Source organism: Natator depressus, chromosome 16 (genome assembly GCF_965152275.1).
Source record: "Natator depressus isolate rNatDep1 chromosome 16, rNatDep2.hap1, whole genome shotgun sequence".
Classification (NCBI taxonomy): domain Eukaryota; kingdom Metazoa; phylum Chordata; order Testudines; family Cheloniidae; genus Natator; species Natator depressus.
In genome coordinates, this window is record NC_134249.1 from 21,039,589 (window position 1) to 21,059,912 (window position 20,324).

General features: G+C 44.5%; 2 protein-coding genes and 1 long non-coding RNA gene across 6 annotated transcripts in view; 2 read left to right on the forward strand and 1 right to left on the reverse strand.

Moving 5' to 3' along the window:
- UBAC1 (UBA domain containing 1) overlaps positions 1-17,650 on the forward strand; it is a 55,210-nt gene extending 37,560 nt beyond the window's left edge. Inside the window, exon 10 of one of the 2 annotated variants that reach the window (XM_074973759.1) lies at positions 17,433-17,650. In XM_074973759.1, coding sequence (XP_074829860.1) covers positions 17,433-17,458 — 26 coding nt within the window. In that variant the 3' untranslated portion in view covers positions 17,459-17,650. Of the gene's footprint in view, positions 1-14,264; positions 14,363-17,432 lie in introns of those variants that run through there. The other variant, XM_074973758.1, reaches the window with a different exon arrangement.
- LOC141999899 (uncharacterized) lies at positions 150-20,295 on the reverse strand. The gene is made up of 3 exons (XR_012642110.1): positions 20,170-20,295; positions 4,664-4,939; positions 150-915 (listed from the first exon to the last, which is right to left on the reverse strand). It is a non-coding gene; the product is annotated as an uncharacterized LOC141999899 (long non-coding RNA).
- CAMSAP1 (calmodulin regulated spectrin associated protein 1) overlaps positions 19,704-20,324 on the forward strand; it is a 46,094-nt gene continuing 45,473 nt past the window's right edge. For 2 of the 3 annotated variants that reach the window (XM_074973751.1, XM_074973754.1), the window contains exon 1: positions 20,142-20,302. In XM_074973751.1, the coding sequence (XP_074829852.1) occupies positions 20,297-20,302 (6 nt within the window). In that variant the 5' untranslated portion in view covers positions 20,142-20,296. Of the gene's footprint in view, positions 19,869-20,141; positions 20,303-20,324 lie in introns of those variants that run through there. The other variant, XM_074973752.1, reaches the window with a different exon arrangement.

The following is a 20,324-nucleotide window of genomic DNA, read 5'->3' on the forward strand; positions in this document are numbered from 1 at the left end:
AGTGAAGCACTTGTCCCTTCCCCCTGAGAGTGTTTTGGGTTTAAGTCTTGTATACCCCTCTTCAGCACCCCCCCCCCCCCCACACACACACACAGAGCTTTTTATAGTGAATTGTTTATTCTGGTGCTTTTTGACATCCATCCATACTGTTGCCAGAAGAATAGTACCATTTCTGAAAAGGCTATTTGAAGTAATTGACTGACCTGAATAATGCCAGTGTGGCGCTTACTAGATCTCCAATTCTTGCGCTGTCAAGGGCCGTGTGTATGCAGGAGGAGGGATGGAGATTAAGACAATTTTTGGATTCTTTGGTAATGGGATTTTTTTTATTTTTCTCCCCTTCTTGTGCATTCCCTTTCTCCGTACAGAAAGGGGCAGCAGTAACATTGCGATAACCAGAAAATGCTCACTGCCAGTTTACAACCATGTGACTGAACTCCGTGCAGTCAGTGCATGGAAACATATTTAGCTCAGCTGTCCAGAAGACAAGGGAAATACTTTTAGTTCAGCCCTTCTGAATTCTCCTAAAAGGACACTGCCATGGGACTTCCATATTGCTGCCGACTCGTAACAGCCCTGTTACAGCTGTGTTTCTCTACACACAAGCTTGTTGCTCGTGGTGACTGCTGGGCTTTAATGAGGTTCTCTTCTCTCTTTAATAATCTAGCAGCATATTTACCTCTGTAAATCACAAAACTGTAAGGATTTTGATCTCGGTTGCTCATGTGTGTTTCCTTCCTCCCCAAGAAGGGGCAATATGCTCTAAAAAAAAATCTATCAGTACAGTCCTGTATCTGTTCAGAGCTCTGAAACTACAGTAGAAAACCATAAGTGATGGGAAACGTAGCATCTTGGTCCTTGAGGTTGCTTCTCTTCCCAGCTGTGTCCCGGGGTCCTGGCTGACAAGGGATATCGCTGCCAGAAGAGGGAGGTGGAGGTCTCATTAGTTGAGATCCGGGAACAAAAAATTAGCTTACATCATCTTCCAATTTAGATAGAAGTGAAGTGTGTGTGTTTTTTTTTGTTTTTTGTTTTTAAATAACGGGCCACCCATATATTTGGGAACAGAGGCAGAGATAGATAGAAAGGCCTGGTGAAGTACACAATGGAGGATCAATTTAGGCCATGTTTTGCAGTGGTCTCCATAGTGTTGGACCCATGTGCCCCTGCTCAGCTCATTGCAGGATCAAGTGTAAATTGTGCTCCCCATGCCCCCCTTGCTTGGGTGAAATGGCCCAAGAGTGAGACCCTTTATAACTCTTTGGCACTCATCAATGTTACATTTCCTGAGCGAATAAGTCTATCAGGTTTCCATCAGTTAATACTATGTCTATATATAGCTTTCCTTTCTGAAAATAAAAGCTCATGGTACTTGAGCAGTGTTCTATTCCATGACCCCTGGCTTCATATGAAAAGGTACATAGGAAAAACTGCCAGAGGAGCGGGGAGCCATGCATGCAGGCACTAGGGACAAGTCATTCATGTGTGTAACTCCTCATGCAAATGGCTCTCTAAGAAATAAAAGCAGTTGAAATTACAGTATTTCTTACTTTTTAGATTAGGTGGGAAGTCTGTTTCACTGCAGCTAACTAATTTCCTACCATCACTTTATGCTAAATGTGGAGCCTTGCACAGAATTTTTACTAAAAATATTTCTTGCTGTCATCTCTGGCTAGGAGATCAAATAAACAAAGCCTGTGACTGAGAGATAATGAAGCTTCAGTATTTCTGGTTTTGTTTATCTGATCTTATAGAAGAAAGGTACTCACGGCATTGCTGTGAGTAACAACTCTGTGAAATGCATCAAATTATGAAAATATTTGTTTCTGAATGTAAAGTTAGCATGACATTTGCTTTAGAGTAGCGTGTGTGTATTTTAATATTTCTCTAGCATCTTTAGCCAAGGAACTCAGTGTTTCCAGACTTAGGAACTGATCTTACCAGCTTGTCCATGCAGGCAGAGCCTATAAGATTCCCGTCTGCGCAGAGCAGACCTCAGGAGTGGGGCTCAAGTGCCTTAGGCAGTCTCCCAATGCCCCTGTGAGGCAGGTAAAGTAGCTCGATGGTTAAAGAGAGGCACCGATTCAGTTGCTTGCCAAAGGCCAGACAAGGAGACAGTGGTAGAACTGAAGAGAGTGCTTGAGAGTCCTGCTCCCGGTGCTGTGCTTTAACCAAATGGCTCTGGAGGTATAATCACCCTAAGGCCGGGGGAGGCTCTCAAGGGCTGGAACGTTGGGCCATGTCTGCATTTCTAAGAAACATTTTTTTTCCTAAGCTCTGACTCAAAGATGCAACTATCTGATGACTAGTCTGTAATCCAGTATGTAATTAGTGAGTGGTCTAACTGCAGGTCCTAACAGACAGGGCATCACAAATAGCTTCCCCATCCTAATGGGCAGAGATGTGATGGAGACTGAACTTCCCCCTCATCTCTCCAGCACACAGAGCAGACTGGGGCACGTGAGGAAGCTTGTTCTGCTGGTCTCTCTAGTGAATGTATTTCAGGGCTAAACAGAAGGCTTCAGGTTCCACTCCCCTGCATGTGGCACCTTTCCAAAGCAATCAGTAGATCTTATTTTTTAAAGATGATGTGCCCAGGAGTTTTAAAAATAGAGCTTGGGCCTTTTGATTCTGCAGTGTCTGAAAAAGGCTTGACAGGATTTTGTTTAGGGTCGGACTTCGTTTTGTTTTTACTTTCAGGCAATGTCTAAACTATGTGCTGGGGGTATGATTCCCCTGCTCATGTACGCATATGCTAGCTCTCCTTGAACTAGCATGAGTATAAATAATAGTGAAGCCGCAGCAGTGCGGGTAGCAGAAGGGGAACCATGGCTGAGCCATATGGGTCTGTACTAAGCACAGCTCGGCTATGCCTCCTTTGCTACCACAGCTACGCTGCTATTTATACTTGTGCTTGCCCCATGAGAGCTGGCGTCAGTGTGAGCACATGAGCAGGGGCACAACACCCCTACCTCATATGTAGTCGTAGCCTTAGAAATATCGGGACTCTCAAAGCTGCTCTTCCCTTGTTTTGCTGGTGGACCTCTTGGGGAGGGGTGTGGGTGTGAGAGTGAGTGAGTGCATCTGTACTGTGAGTTCTTGCACTTGAGAGGGGTGGGGCTGCTCAATCCATGACAGATATTTCCTCCAGAATGTATGTTAGTCATTGAAGTAAAGCAGGCATGAACAGAAACTAGCAAACCAGTGCGTTAAGCAGTCTGACTAACAATCCCTTGCCCCCTCAGCTGTTGTGGTGTGCTCATTTCACTGTCATTCATTCATGACATTCAGGACCGTGAAACCTGAATTTCCAACACAAAAAACCCCCATTGGGCATGGGGGGAGACAACTGCCTGTCCAGCCTTCTTTAGCCCTCAGAAGGAAACATAAGCAAGGGATATAAGCACAATTTCCCACCCTTCGTGCAGGTCCCCTTTAAAGGAGGCTGTGTCTTGACAGTAAATGTAAATGCTGGGTGTGTCTTGCTAGCATTTGCCCAGCAGGGGGAGATGTACTAGAAGAGAACAAAGCATAGCAAGGGCAAAATAACACATGCTGCTGCTAAATGCTAGCAGAGAAAAGTGATCGCTAGGGCCAAAGAAGACGACAGGCAATGAATGGAACAAAAGTGAGCAGTGAGGTTAGGAAGTGATGCGTAGTTAGTCAGGGGAATAATCCCATGAGGACAGGGCAGTTTCTCTCTCCTGTTGGACTATAATAGAGGACAAATGGCCCTAGACTGCATAACTGTCTAATGATCTGAATTAAATGATAAATTTAACTTCTGTAGCCTAGCTCAAAACAAATTCATCCCTTTATATGTGTATGTTTCTCTCTGTACGCAGGCTGAAAAACTAGCAGTGCTATGAAGATGGTACTATTAGCTATTTTAAAACAAAGCCCTTAGAAACTCCGTCCTTAAACTAGCTCAGATTTGCCAGTGAAACAAAGAACCGAATGAAGTGTCTGGGGAAGTCTTGTAACAATGCCTCTTAATACAAGGTACTTTAACAGGGCAATCTAAGGGATTGGATGCTGATTCAGCTGCATAAGGAAAATGGAAATATAGTAAATTATACTGGCATGGCTACAGAACTAACTGCCCCCTTGGCCCTGCTCCCCACATGCTCTACTCACCCCAGTATTTCTCATCAGTTGGGGAAGCCATGAAGGGCTTGTCCCCCTGCAGAACAGGCCTTAGCCAAGCAATGCCTTTTGTAAATGAGGGGTCCCCAACTTTTGCTAGGTATGAACCCTCAAACCTTCCCCTGAGTTGAGTTCCATTCTCTGCCCCTCCCCTGAGTGGGGTCAGGATCCCCTCTGGCAACACCCCAGCTACCCCAGTGAGGGGTGGCTGTGGACTAGCCCTTTGACCACCTGGGCTTGCACCCTGCGTGGAGGCTGTGGGGCCCCTTTGTTCCATATCTTCTGAGTAGAGGTGAGCCGTGCTTCCTCCCCCATCTGACTCAAGGACGTTTCTATTGGGGATCTGGCTGTATTTTACTCTTGGGGTGCAGCAGGATAGGTGCACAGATCGCTGAAGTGTGAATTCAGTCACATGTGCATTTAACCTCCCCTTTGGGGCTATATCCTCCTGATTAGCCTGCTGCATTGGAGGGCCAGCATCCCAGCCCTCCTCTGGTCTGAATATCAATATACTCACCTGCCAGGGCTCCATGCCAGTGGCTGAGCCCTGGGCAGTTGGCCTGTTGGTGTCCTGATCCCTGGCAGCTAGAACACCTCAGATCTCTGGTCTGTTTCCTCCCACCTCAGTCCAGTGTTGGTCCTTGGTTCCTTTCCTGAGCGTCAGAATACACTGGATTAACTGATGTGGTCCGCTCTTGAGAGTTGAGCTGTCTGTCTGCATAACTCCGCCTGCTGACTTTTCTTGAGTTGCTTGTAACCCATCCTTCATGTCCATCTTTTCCCTATTCTCTTCCTGGAAAAGAATATAGGGCTGGTTTTCTCTTTTCTTTTTCTTCTGCAGTATTTGCTTTCGCTGCTCTTGGCACTTCACCACTGTCCCCATCTCACTGTTGCCTCCAAATATGTCCCAGTTATGACACTAACTACACCTCTGACCACTCCTGGGGTCCCTTGAAACAGCCCCCCTCCCCCCTCCCCATGCAAGGTCTTGGGCCTTTAGCCATCTGGAATCACACATTTCTCTCACGCTCAGAACGGCCCCTGGGTTGCAGTATATCAACAGAAATTATCTCAGCAGGTCTGACTTCGGTTCAGACCCTGCAGTTTTGTTCCCTCTAGAGCTAGGATGATAGTATCCAGAAACCAAACAGCCCCCTTAGAGCAAAGTATTTATTTAGAACAAAAGCATTTCAGAGAAAACAGACCTTAAAAACAATCAACCAGGCTATATGCATGACTGCCTTTCCCTAAGGCTTATCCTTCCCTGGATCTAGGATCCAATGCTTTCCAACTCCTCCAGAGTCTCTCCCCGTCAGCTGGTCTCTCCCTGGGCAGCACCCAATTGACCTCATTTGTCCCAAGGAAGGTTTTTTAACTGTTTCCTTTTCTTTTGATGTCCAGTCTCCCAGCCTGGCAAAACAACTGTCACTTTGGCCTGGAGTCTGAAAGTAGGCCATTGTCATTCATGTGTGTGCTGGGGTGTTCTCATCTGGGGAGCCATTTCCTTGCCTTCCTGTTTGTTCTTCCCAGACCATCTATTATGTGAGATCAATGCATTTATACAGGCAAGTCTTACTACCCACTATGCAATAACTTCACTGACCAGGTCACCTGCAGTGTTCATCAGATTATTACATCTCAGTATGCTTAGATTATTACGTGGCAGCTCCTCATCCATCTCAAATACCCACCTTTGCTTATGGGATCAGATTCAGTTAAAACTTCCTTGTCTCTCTAATTATAAACTGTTCAATTACAAAATAAACAACACTGTAGTGGTATTCATCACTGTACCTACTGGACAGCAGATGCATACATAGTTACATACAATACACACAATAAACCAGCTTAGTTCTGGCTTTGGTAAAAGACTTACCAAAGAAGAGTACGTAAGATGCTATCAATAACCATTTTAGAAATTTCATTATAAAGGATTGGTGTATTATAGATACTTGTATCTTGGTGAACAAGCAGATATTACTCAAATTAGGTTTGTATTATTACTACCATAATGACTCTTAACTCTGGATGTGCATGATGGGCTAAATCTTCCAGTGCTTCATTGGGAGTTTTGACTGTAAATGGACTGCCAGATTTGGGAACATAAGTCATGCCCAGGGCACGGCCTAGGAAAGAGCCAGGAACAAAATGGTAAAATGTGTCACATGTTGTGACACTTGCATCTGAGATCAAAAGGATTTCACAGCTTCTCATGTGCAAAATGATCCTTGGGGTAGTTTCTCACGAAAAAAGATACTGTTTTAATCCTCCATTTTAATGTCTGCTTAGGGAGTGATTTATCCATGGCAGGGTTTACCTAAAGCCTCCATTGTTAATGCTAAATCTCTCCCTTCGTTATAACCGCTAATAAATATTTGATGGTGAAATTCACAAATTAGGTGACTGGGGCACAATAGATAACTTAGTTATTTCTCACCCTTGGGGGCAGAAATGTCAGATTGATGGAACCTATCCTGAACAGATGGCTGCTTGTCTCAGCTCAATTTGTGAGGGAGGGAATATAACCCACTATCCAGTATTATCAGGCTTTCCATCCATTCATCTGATGTTATTTGCATTTTATTTTTCTTTCCTCAAAGGAGATGGAGGACCAGGATTTCCTGATTTAACATGCAAGACCTGCTGCCCTGAGCCCTGCACATGCAGTGGTTAGGCAGTTGGTGTTGCCAGTCAGGTCCTGAATCACAAAGAAGGAAAGAGGTAGGTTTTACAGGCTATGACAAATTTCTCTCCTCTTGGGCTTAGAGTCTAAGCAAAGGGAGAGGAGTAGCCTTCACCGATGAACCAGTGTGTCAGTTATTGAGTGGCTGTCACTGCGGAACTGTTGGGAAGCCATCAATAGAGGTTGCTATGCTACCACCACTAGTAAGAGTCAGAGGAGGAAGGGTGTGCAAATAAAAGGACAATAATAGTAAGTGCTGATATCAACAGGGAGCTGGGATAAGCACCTGCCTCAGCCTGGTGCATAAAAGCAAAAGCCCTTAAAGAGACCATCAGAAAACTTGGGGCCAAATGTAAGTTTCATGTTTTAAAAAAAAGTGTTATAAAACATGCTTTTAAATTTAAGAAGAGACTCTTATGATTGGACTTACGGTTTTTCTATTCCCCTGTAGCCAAGTATTGCAGCATTGTGCTAGTGCATGAGAACCAGAAAGCAAAACTTGAGTCTATATGCACCATCCGACTTGAAGGTTGATTAAAAAGTCAAGCAAGTATTTAAAACTGTTTTGGTTGTTAACTAAAAGTAGTGCTGGTAACATAGATAAGAATTTTTAAAAAATCTTCTGAATACACCTAATGGGTATATATCACATTGGCAAGAGAGATAATTTGACTTGCTAATTGACGAAGTCCTGTTCTTTTAGAGCAAACTTTAGCTTTTCTCATGAGTTCAATGTGTAATTTGTCTGTTTTACTTGGCTGACTTATCAGGCAACTGTCACTGCAGTAATAACTTTCAACTTTCTTCACATGTTTAAAGACATGATTGTCTTAACAAATTAACAGCAAAGGGTTTCCTCTTTCTAGATACACGGTAAATCTTAGTTACTGTTCCATCTAGTTTAATCCTGTACATTCATTTCTCTAGGCTCCAGAAGCCATCTCTTGTTTGAAAGGCTAGAGAGGTGGTTGTGGCAACATGTTAATAACAGATTTCAAATTTATGATCTGACATGAATGCCTTGAACACCTGAAGCCTGATTTTTCTCATTGTCCTGCACCTTGGGTCGTCAGTTATATCGTGCAAAATGGGTGTGAAATGTACCAAGTTAGCATGGTATTGTTTGTAAAGGATGTAGGGCAATTGAGAACCAGGCCCTCAAACTCTCTAGTTAATTGGAGCAAATGACAATTCCCTTGTCTGTCTGGGGAAATTTACCAGCATTACTACTGGTTTAATTATACCTGTATACATCCCAGTATGGACAGCCCAGAATATCAGTGGCCTTTTCTTCTGTATAAGAAAAACCGATAAAGGGCCACTGTTCTTCTGGATAAGAGTGTCCACGTGGGAAGTAATTGTATTGGTATAGTAATGCTGGTAAATTTCCTCACATAGACCAGCCCCTTTGTACAAGGAATGCAGAATTAGGCCCTAGACCTACAGAGAAAATAATCTGAGGCCATACGAGAAAGGTGCGTTCGTTTAACTAGATTGACTTAAAAATTGGTCCTGTTAGCACGTTCAGCTGCATTATTTGGAGACACTGGCCTGTCTGGAACTACGGATCAGCAAAATTCTAATTCATGTAAATAAAACCTGCTTTGCAGCTAGATTTTTCTCCCCTAGGAGGATTCAGAGTTGTCTCCCTGTAAGCCTTCTAGTTTTAGGGTTTACATAAGCTAAATCAAAGTAAGGTAAGGATTAAACTGATTTAAGTGCATCTGCATTAGGGGTTAGCACCAACAAGACTTGATTTTTAAACTGATTTAGTTACTCCAGATGAGGCCCAAACCCACATGTAAGTGAGAGATTATTTTGGCTGGTGTTTTATGGTGGTCTCTCCCCCTGCCTCCCATTATAGTTAAATCAGACCAGTTTCAGTCAGGGGGGCTTGAACAGAAGATCTGTTATGTCAGCGGGGCTCATATCCTGTCTGCTATGGAACCGCAGAGGCTGTACCATTTGGATCCCCCATCCTAAATTCTGCCCTGGAGGTGGCCTTTTTACAGCAGATTGAAAATATCATCCTGAGGTCAGCTTTTGTCAAGAAACAAAGCAGAAATTTAAATGGATTCAGTCGTTCTCAGCCCATCCTAATTATGCAGATGCACACAGAAAATAGAAATACCCTCCATGCTTCAGGAATTGGCTGGCAACCAAAATGTTACCCTGGGGGAAGAAAACAGAATTGAAATGTCTTCTTCAGACATAATGTTCTTACTTTAATGAGCAAGGGGGAAAAAAATCCCACCTAGCCACTTGCTGTTTTCATCCTATCTCTACTGCAAGTGGAGGCAGAGGGCACTTCTCTGCGCTTGAGCTCTTTGCTGTCTCGATTGTGGGTATAACATACACAGAATGCTCTGCCTGGAAATACTTCATCTCTCTTCCCCCCCCCCCCCCCCCCACTTCTCTTGCTTTTTTGTGATGTCACGTTATAAAATGATCATGATTCATTTTGTGGTTGCCATGGTGATGTTTGCTATGCTCGTGTTCAGATCCACCACATTTGCAGCAGTCATTCACTGGAATGAGTCAGAGAATGTGGGTTGGAGGCCAAAGCCTGTGTCGGTGAGCAGCTGGCTGAAGCGCACAGACAGTGGCTGTGTCTGCTTCTGCAGGGAGTCACTTGAGCACCAGGTGATTAAGGAGACTGCAAAGATTCAGGCAGAAAAGGCCAAAAGTGCAGTTACCTCCAGTAAGTTAATAGTACAGGTAAAATACCCTGCTACAGCGCTTTCCACCCAAGGGTCTTCAAGCACTCAGCTGTACATCCCCATGTGAGATGGGGAGTATTACCCGCTTTTCGCAGATGGCAAAACAGGGCCAGGGAAGGTTGGGACGTGCCCCAGGTCTCTCAGATGGTCTGTGGCATAGCTGGAAGTAGAATACTGATAGTGTGACTCCCAGTACTGTCCTTCAGCCACAAGGCTACAGCTTGCAGTATTCCTGCTGCAAGAAAGAACAGGAAGCGGGAGAAGTGTGGTGCATGGAGAAATCTGTCAGTCAGGCCTTGATCCTTCATGGAGAGCCAGGCAGGTGGAAGACCTGTGAAGTCAGTCAGGGGAGAGGGATAGCTCAGTGGTTTGAGCATTGGCCTGCTAAACCCAGGGTTGTGAGTTCAATCCTTGAGGGAGCCATTTAGGGATCGGGGGCAAAAATTGGGGATTGGTCCTGCTTTGAGCAGGGGGTTTGACTAGATGATCTCCTGAGGTCCCTTCCAACCCTGATATTCTATGAAACAAAGCCTCTGCAGGAGTGCTGGCCTCTGGCTGCCTGGTTCTCAATGCAGGATGAGGTGGTGACTTGGCACCTGATTTGCCTTCAAATCTTGGCTTCTCATCTCTAATCTTTCCCTGCCCTGTGGTTAAAATTAATAAATCAAGGGGGAGGAAGGGGCTATTCTGACTTGCTCAAAAGAAAAACTGTTCTTGTTTTTAAACTGTGGCTTAACCTGATACTCACGAAAGTGTGGGAGCTAATAACACGGGTTAGGGGAAGGCTTATCTGGAGTAGATGCTGTCACGGAGTGTGGGGGAGTCAGGACCCTGCACCCCCCACTTCCTGCGATTCACCATGACTTTGTCAGTCAATAAAACAGAAGGTTTATTAGATGACAGGAACACAGTCCAAAACAGATCTTGTAGATACAGAGAACAGGACCCCTCAGTCAGGTCCATATTGGGGGTGGGTAGGGAGCCAGGAGCCCAGACCCGGGTTCTGGGCCTCCCTCCGTTTCCCCAGCCAGCTCCAAACTGAAACCCCTGCAGCAGTATCCCTCCGGCTCCTCCTCCTCCAGCCTTTGTCCAGTTTCCTGGGCAGAAGGTGTCACCTGGCCCCAACCCCCTCCTGGGCTCAGGTTATGTGCTCAAGTATCATCCCTCAAGTGAAGTCACACCCTTATATCCCACCACCATCTAGTATTAATGCAGACAGTAAACTAGTAAAACTCCCATGCAACATTACCAGGTTAATACACTCTACTCTGTCACAGGTGCCATTCTGTCTTCCTTCATGTATACATGAGCACCATCACTTTTGCTGTACAAAAGAGACTCCAAAACAAAACGCGGGGGGGGAAAGAAAAGAAAAGCACAAGCAGGATCCAGCCACCAAGACTAAACATGTAGAGACAGTGATAAATGGAGAAGAAGGCTAAAAAAAGACCTCAGACTATTCCATATTTGGCCTCATTAGATGAATGTGCAGTGACCAAAAGACATTCAGAAAAGCACCTGAATGCATATCTGAAATGAACCTGAGGATATTGACTTGTTCTCTGTTTGGTACAGACCTGCCATTGTACAGTGCCATAAACACTTACAGAGACGCGGTGGGCGAGGTAATAACTTCTGTTGGTGAAAGAGAGAAGCTATGAAGCTACACAGAGCTCTTCTTTAGGTCTCCTATATGTTTAAAGTACTTTATAAATGGTTGATAATGAAAACTCAGATGCAGTGAACCCAGAAGCTTTACAGACATTTTTGGTTCCAAAACAAGTTACTTACCCAGAATGGAGGGGTCACAACTGACAATCAGGGCCAGACCCTGTTGTCCCAGTGCAGGCACAATTCTCAATCATTTCCATGGCAGTTTTGCCTGTATAAACCTCAGACTGTGCCATCTTGTTTATAACTGAGCAAAACTCTTGCTATTTTTTTACTGTGAAGTCTCCCCCAGTGAAGAGAATCCATCTATTCCATTGCACTTCAGTAGGGGTTAAAGTTATAAGCACCTCAATAGTCTTCAAACATTGGCATCACTGCTTAGGGAGTGTTACAAATGCATCTTTTCATGGGCCTTTCCCTCAACCTCTTTATATATAATCTGGCTGTTTAAAGATGGGGAATGGCAGAACCATTGAGTTAAAAGATTTAGCTTCAGAATTGTATTTGTTGTTGGAGGTGTTCAGATCTGCAATGTAATGTTTTTAAATACAGAGCAATATCTAAGTGTCCTATAACTAAGAAGGCTCTTGTACTACTCTGGACATAGACTTATCAGCCTTAGCTTGTCCTAGTCACTCAGTGACTAATGTTGCAAGTTAACATTTTCCTGTGGCAATAGATGTAACAGTGAAGGGCTCAGCCAGCAACAGGCTGTCTGTTGCAGTAAAGGAATCTGCAAGCACCTAATAAAGGATGAATGTTCTGTCTTAGTGAATTAATGTGGTGGAGAGATGGCTTCAGAGTTTTCTTTGGTCTCCTGTGAGGCAGTGTAACAGATACAGCGTGGTTCCAGCAGGACATGTAACCTTCCTTACGTCATGCTGCCACTGAGTCTGCACTTTGTGTTGGAAGGATCCACCTCTAGGGGCTCATTCTCTGAGACTCATTCAGTCCTTTTAGCTCAGACTGCCCATAAGGAAGAGTCAGTGCTGCTTTTGTGATGACAACATTCATCGAGTGGAAGCTGAGCTGACCCCACCAAACCCAGCAGGCTATCAAACAGCTGTCATATGGTTACTGCTAATCACTACTGGCCAGGGCTGAATTCAGACCCATCAAGTTAAAGTGTAAGGTTCTATCCAGTTACCCATCCCTGGAGCCAAGCCTGCCCTTCAGAGGAAAATATATTGTTCAGTATTATATAACATGATCTGAAACACTGCAGTTCATCTTAGAGATCCTGCAGCAGCTAGGGCAGCTGCTGCTAAATACAGTAGTGTTTTTCGTTAGGGTGTTCTCCCTTTATGTACTACCAAAAGATTTATTATATTAATAAATGGCCCAGAGCAAGAGAATGCTCAAATTCATTCTGAGGTCCTTGCTTCTCTTTATAAGCCACTTGAGCTAAACTCGCACACATTATGAAATTTATTGTTCCCATGGAGTGAGCTCTAGTCTTCTGTTCGTGCTCCAGGGCCATTTGTTATCTACTATCTTATTCTCTGCTTAGGGAGTAATGGTATAATGTAGAAATGGAACCCCATTCTTAGAAATACTGTATTGCATACATATCCCAGGCCATTATAGAAACTGATTACAAATGTAACAAATGTCTTGGTCAAATAAATCATCCATGTATCTTAGAGCATGTGCTTTCCCAAGATATGCCTGGAAAATTCTGTCTTCATTTATCCCACAGTGAGACTGGAACACAGTGGCCCCAGTTTTGTTCCCATGCTAACACTCACTTCTGTACAGAATTCTCCAGTGAATGCAAAACATTTAAGTGGAAAATAAATGTGGTACAAGCTTTAGCAAGATGTTGGTAGGAGTCCACTCTTTCTAAAGGTAATATTTTAGTGCAGTTTAGACCATTGTTGCTGAGAATACCAGGTATAGACATCTGATGCATGAGTGGGGTATGTGTTGTTTAACTGGAACTGAAATGTGCCAATGTCCTGAGACTTATACACCTCTGTCCACAAAAGAGGTACTCCTAAATTGGCATGAAGATGCTGCTGTGTATATCAAAACATGCCAATTGTTATAATATGCCACCCAGAATGGAATGGACCTGAGGATGTGGGGGTGTAGCACTTCAATTAGATATTTTTCTTATTCATTTGTCTACCCTTCCATTAATCATTGCATTCCAATAATATTTAAATAGTATAAAAGTTGGGAATAGTCATTTACAATAGGGTGGAATTTTACTTTTCAAGGTATCTTTCAGGAAACTAGTGCTCTATAAGAAAACTATTTTTGTTTTTAAATATTGTGACAGGGTCGGGCCAGATGGCTACAGGAGAGTAATAGAAGGCAGATATATTAGCCCCAGGTTAAGTAGGTCCCTTTTCCCTGGGTAAGGTAACAGGGAAGGTTCCAGAACAATCAGGAACCTTCTGGAGACAATTAAGAGAGACAGGCTGATTGGCTGCAGGTGTTCTAATCAAGAAGCTGCTAGAATCAATTAAGGCAGGCTAATCAGGGCACCTGGGTTTAAAAATGAGTTTACTTCAGTTTGTGGTGCACGTGTAAGGAGCTGGGAGTGAGAACACGGACTGTTGGAGGACTGAGGAGTACAAGCATTATCAGACACCAGGAGGAAGGTCCTATGGTGAGGATAAAGAAGGTGTTGGGAGGAGGCCATGGGGAAGTAGCCCAAGGAGTTGTAGCTGTCGCTCAGCTGTTCCAGGAGGCATTCTAGACAGCTGCATTCCACAGGGCCCTGGGCTGGAACCCAGAGTAGAGGGCCAGTCCGGGTTCCCCCCAAACATCCCAACTCCTGGTCAGACACAGGAGGAGTTGACCTGGACTGTGGGTTCACGAAAACGGCCAAACTGAGGGCTGCCGTGAAGCTCCAAGGCGAGCAAATCTGCCAATAAGCACAAGACCCACCAGGGTAGAGGAGGAACTTTGTCACAATATATAGTAAATGTAAAACAAATGAATAATTCCCACCAAAAAGCAGTTGAAGTAGGGTGGGTTTTGTTTTGCCCATCTGAGAATTATCTGACTGTGTTTGATTTAATGTTTTTGATTAGATTGTGGCAACACCCAAAAAACTTTCCAAATGCCCTGTATCTCTGGGGCGGGACTGGAAAAACAAGAACAAAGGCAAAGATAGGATGCTAAAAAATCTCTCTTATGGAAAACCAAACTAGTTTGTAAGTACTGTTGCACCATCATATTCCTGAAAAACATGATGTAACTCTGCAACTATAAGAAACACATGAACTGACTGTATGCAAGGTATTTTTATTTAATACTGTCCAATTTTAATAAAAAAAATTAAAACCCAAGGACTTCTTTACTAAAGCTCTAATTATTAAGAACTATCACAATTCTGAGTGAGAAAAATTGCAAATTCTTCACATTTGGTAAATCAGATAGGAGAGGTGGAAGAACTGGGAGGCTTAAGAAAAGAATTAGAGGAAAAATAGGAAAAAGGACAGCCTCCCTGCCAATAACTGATTCATTCATGTTGGTTAAGCTCTTTGACGATAAGTGGTTAGTAGTAATATCACTTTGAGTAAGATGACTATCATACTGGGGCAATGAACAATAAATGCGTAAAATGTCCCTTTCTGTAACATGTTGGTACTCAGCACCACGCTCTGTATTCACTTACAAGGGAAGTCATCTCCCCTGATTTTCAGTTAGAGTTAGCTTACAAGAGGAATGCTGGAGTGGGCCCATAGACTACAACCTACAGACTGTTGGTGGGAAGTTCCTCCAGGCTTAAAAACAGTGAAAATAGTTTTTTAAATAATAGTGCTACTAGGATGACACTCTGAAATACAACATATTTAAAGTGAGGGAAAATAGCATGTGTGTAGATAACTATATGGGTCCCATCAGTGTAGTTTCTGGGCTTTATTTACATTTTATATCTTAAATAATTATTAAATGGATTAGGATACACTTTGTTTATTTTGTCTGCATTATTAATAGAACATCTTCACTCTATTTTTTCTGCAAAAGAATCTGTTTGTTGCATGTGGCCTACTCTTATTTCCCCAATGCATAAAGAAAACACGCGATCACGTATTTCTGATGCGTTATGGACCTGAAGCTCGGTAATCACTGACAATTGCATTACACTGTAGAAACTGTTCCTGTATTATTGATAATTGCACTATGACTGTTCCTGTATTACTCAGACTATTATTTTGATCTCTCTTCCTAAAGGATGGATACATAATGAATTGTCATGAGATAGGATTTTGTACATTGGGGAGAGAGACATTTAAAAACTGTCAAGGCAACAGCTGAATTAAGGCCCTGCCTAATTCCTTATTTCATATTCACATCATATGGGATTATCAAGTCCCATTTCCCAATGTGCTGTCTTAAATACCATATTTTATTTATTTAAAATGTCCAGTAAGACAATATTACTGTATAATATTTTAATAGCTATTTTTTAACTTGATCAGGTATGTTTTAGAGTTATATTAAAACCTAATGGCATGATGATGGAAAAAATCTGTTGTTTTACTGACGCTCTCCCATGCCATCCATGACAGGATATAGGCAAGAACAATTGTGCAGAGATGAAGGCAGGGATACTGTTAAAACAACTTCCAGATAAAGCTAACTACCCCGGCATGCATAGGAGGATTGGCAGGTGGTCCCACAGAAATGCTAATGAGCCACACCAGCAGCAGACAGCTGATTCCCAGAAGGATGTGGGTTATAAATCAGATGGAAGGAAGGGAGAGCTGGAGTATGAGACACCAACGTGGTTTCTTCTTTGCACTGTGGCCAAGCTGCCAGAAGCAAACTAACCTTTATACCATTTATAGCTTGGGTAGGGAAAACCTTGATATATTATGGACCATTTTTTTGAGGGGGTTGGAGAGGAAAAACTTCCGTACTCAGCCAGTGACTGGCTCTATTATTTTGGATTTCTTATCGTTCCTAATCCCTAAAATGGGGATAACACTTGCCTTTGGAGAAGTGTTTTGAGAGCTTCGTATAACCACCACGTTTTATTAGCACTATACATCAGTAGCTGTTAACTGACTTTTTAAAAAGGTCAGTATTGTTATCCCAATTTTACAGATGGGGAAATGGGCACAGAGAGGCAATGACTTATGCAAGGTCACTGAATAGAGCTGGTGGTGGAGCCAGGAATAGAACCCAGGTGTCCCAAGTCCCAGTCCAGTGTTCTGTCCTCCAGGCAACATGGCCTCAATATAGCAATAAAACAAAACCTGAATGAGAGCAGAGTGTTCTTATGAGATGGTAGGCTGTATGTGGTGCGGCTGCTACCTTTACTAGCCAGAGTTATCCAGTGTGACAAAATGCCCAAGTCACAAATCCTCCCTGCCCATTTTTGTGAATTTAGTGTTGGTGAAAGATGTGTGAGTGACAGCCCCAGCCACTGGAATCTTCTGCTTATCCATAAAGCAGATGCTGGACAGACAGTGGCAGTATAAACTTTCCATGTCCTCTCCCACTGTAATGCTCCATCTCTGATCTGAAGGGATCTGTTGTAGGACTGAGAGAGTTTTAATACCCCATTGCCTGTTCAGTTCTTGGCCTCTCTGAGACTGCCAACAAAGGTGCCGCTAGTGGGTGGGGTCAGTTCATTCTGTCTCTGCAGCTGAATGACCTATGATGGCACTATTGAAGATAGTTGCAGTGTGGCAGAATACCAATGTGTTGCATTGTGAATTTACCTCTGTGTATCATTGGTCTGGTACAAGTTGATATTTTTGCCCTTTAGGAGAGCCAAACTGGTTCGTGTTTAAAAAAAAAGTAAAATTCCAAGCATTCTTCCAAAAAGGCATGGAAATCAGGAGCATGGTTCTAGCTTTGCCATCTACAGTATCACTGGGAAAGGTGCCATGTTTTGATACAAAGGTGGCACAGACTAGCTAATGATCTCAGAGTACTCCTGAAAAAATGAGTTACACAACAGTCCTCAGTGCATATGTACACCCACTCTGATGATAAAGAAATCAAGGAGAGCATCATAATAGAAAAATGATTTCATATGAAAAAGCAATAAATTAACACTTTTCAGCAACTAAGTCTTAAAGTATTATAGCAGAGGATGGGGCTAGGAGCAACTGGTATGTGAATAATAACAGTTTGCTACTACTTAATGCTGCAGAACACGGGATAGTCATTAACATTCTCATAGCAAAAGCAAAGCAAACACGTTTAACAACTCACTGATATCCCTCCCATTTTAAATACAGGCTTTTCATCACTTATGTGGTTTTGAGGATGCCAGTGTTACTAGAACATCAGGCAGTGTTGAGTGCCTGACAAGCCACTTAATCATCGGATCCAGAGCTTCTGCAAGCATCAGTTTTTGTTTCCATATTCGAACACAAGTTCCCTAAGTAAGGCAGTTACAAGATACTACCATGCAAGAAGAAGTCATAGTACATTTCGCGTCAGGAGCAGAAGACAGCACAGGTAAAACTGCCTAGGCACTCAGAGCCCTACTGATTTCAACAGGGCTCCACATGAATGCAGGGATCTGTCCCTCAGATTGCAAGCTCTTCAGGACAAGCAATGGTATCTTTTTACTTGCCTTATGCTGCCTAAAAACTTACTATAAAATGGTCATTTTAGTGCAAGAAGCCAAAACACTATTTACCACTCCAAATTTTTGTAAAGCAATGAGATAACATTTTCTATCCCTGCTAGCAAAAGGCCTGTCACAACAGGGCATAATCAATAAATCACATGTGATTATTTTGCAGATCAAACTGTGTTTCTATATTCATGTCCAGACTGTAACAATGTTTGCATGATCTTGTTGGATTTTTCCAGTTCCTTGCTGCTAGTTTCATTTTTTAAATTCTCAATTCATAGTGACTGTAGGAGAAACCAAACTGCAATATAAGAATCAGCAGAAGACTCCACTTAACAGATATCTCTCCCCTCCATGGCTTTGTGATGGAAACTCACGCTCAGGTGAACAAACTGCCTTTCTGCTAAGAAATCTGCAGAACATGTCACCTAGTCACCATTATGAAAAAACAAAGCCACCTTTGACATTGACAGATCATGAGCTTATTGGTACATGGCACATCCAAATCAGAAAAATTATTCTAGATAAATAACCTGATAATTCCAGTAGTTCTCTGTGTTCCATAAGAGGCAAGAGACCTTGAACCTACAATTAGGTACCTGATTTTACTTCAGTGGTTCATGTAGTTAGGTGTTTTCAGGTTCACTAGGTAAACCAAGGATCAAAACTTTCAGAAATGGACACGTTGGAAACATATCCTGACATTAACAAACACAAAGTTATAATGACACTATAAGAATATGTGGAGATGTTTGGGTATAGCAGGCCTGTCAGACCAGTGGCCAAGCTCTCTCTGACTGGGTTAGGTTCCAGCACAAGTCACCATTACAGCACTGATCCTGCAGTGGATCTACCAGAATGGATCCCTGAGCCCAGGCAAAACCCCAAAAGGTGATAACAGTACTGATTGAAGGACTGGGGCCTTAGTTACGGATCACTTATGAAAATATACACAGGAGCAGAGGCACAAAATGATCAGTTCAACACTACTTATGAACCTATTTTAGCTTCCTGCTGGGCTTTGATACAATTATTGGCTATATTTTTTTAAACAAAACAATACTGGCAACACTAAATTCAAAAATCATGAGTCTGTTTCCAAAAACCATAAGGTGGGCTTAAGAATCATGATATTTAAAAAAAAAAAATTTTTTTTATTTGCATTTGGGTTTTTGAGCAGGTAGAAATCACATTTTGCAGCTTTACTCAGCAGCCAAGAGGGCTACAACCATTTTTTTCCCTAGATAGGGAGCTAGGGCTGTAAGAAAAACATGAAATATTGATGGAGGGGGTGACAGGGCCTGGCTGCAACCTGAGCCACTTACTAGGCTGGACACATTAAATTAAGTTTTGGGACAAGAATTTCCCACAACCATCTTCCTTCTAGGTGCGTGCACCACGGCAGTGCCCATACAGCCCCAATGCTACCAGCCACTGCTTGGGGTGGGGATGCCAGGACCCGAGTCCCAAGGTCACCACAGACACACCCACCCAAAGGCACCTGCTAGGGACCACGTATGTGCCTGGGAAGGACGGAGACCTGAGCCAGCTCCTGAGGCTCCACTGGCCTGGGGCACCTGGCAGATGCCCTGCCCTGATACTCCACCCAGACCCCTCAGCAGGACGGCAGCATGTATAGCTCAGACTGGGCCTGAGCAGGTCTTTATATACAACTCCCCGCCCCTCTCATCACCAGGGGACCGTTGGTGGGGAAGACGAGGCAGCCAATGACAGGCTTTAGCCCCTGCGCCTGCGCAGTACCCGAAAGGCGGGGCGGTTGCCCACGCGAGAGCTGGAGCGCGAGCGCCGGTCCCGCTCCCCTTTCTTCGAACGCGCGCGCGAGCCGGTCCCGCCCCCGCCCCCCTTCCTCTCTAGCAGGCGGCCGGCAGCGCGCGCGCGCCGTCTGGGGGGCTCGGGGCTGAGAGCGAGCGCGGGCGCGCGCCAGCCAGCAGCCAGCCAGCCCCGGGCCGAGAGCGGCTCCTCCTTCCGTCCGCGCGAGCGGCGCACCGGGACCCGGCCTTTTAGCCTCCCAGTCCCCTCCGCCCGCGCGCTCCGCCCGGGCCCGGGCATGAAGCTGCCCTAGCCCTGCGAGGTGAGCGGGGGGCGGCCGGGCCTACAGGCCGCGGGGGGCCGGGCCGAGGGCTCCATGGGGAGCAGCCTCCTGGCAGCAGGGTGGGTCGAAAGCCCTCGGTCTCTCCGGCAGCCTCGGGCCGCCTTCCTCCTCCCCTGCCGGCCGGCCCCTGAGAGGCTGGTGGCGGCATCTCCTCCTCAGGGGGAGAAATCTCGGCCCCTGACTCGGCGCCCGGCCTGGGAAGGAGCCTGAGGTGCTGCCCCCGCCCCCACCGCAGCCCGGCAGGGATTCCCGGGGGCAGCCCCCAGCAGCAGCTTGCTACCTGCTCGTGTTGTCGGGCGGTCACCAGGCCGGGGAGGGCAGGGTGCCTGCGGCAGGCAGGAGCCGAAGGGTACCTTGTGAGAGGGCTGGAGGCTGAGCCTCAGCTTTTCTTTATCTGAACGGCTGCGATGGAGGTGGGATTTGTGCCTCTGCCTT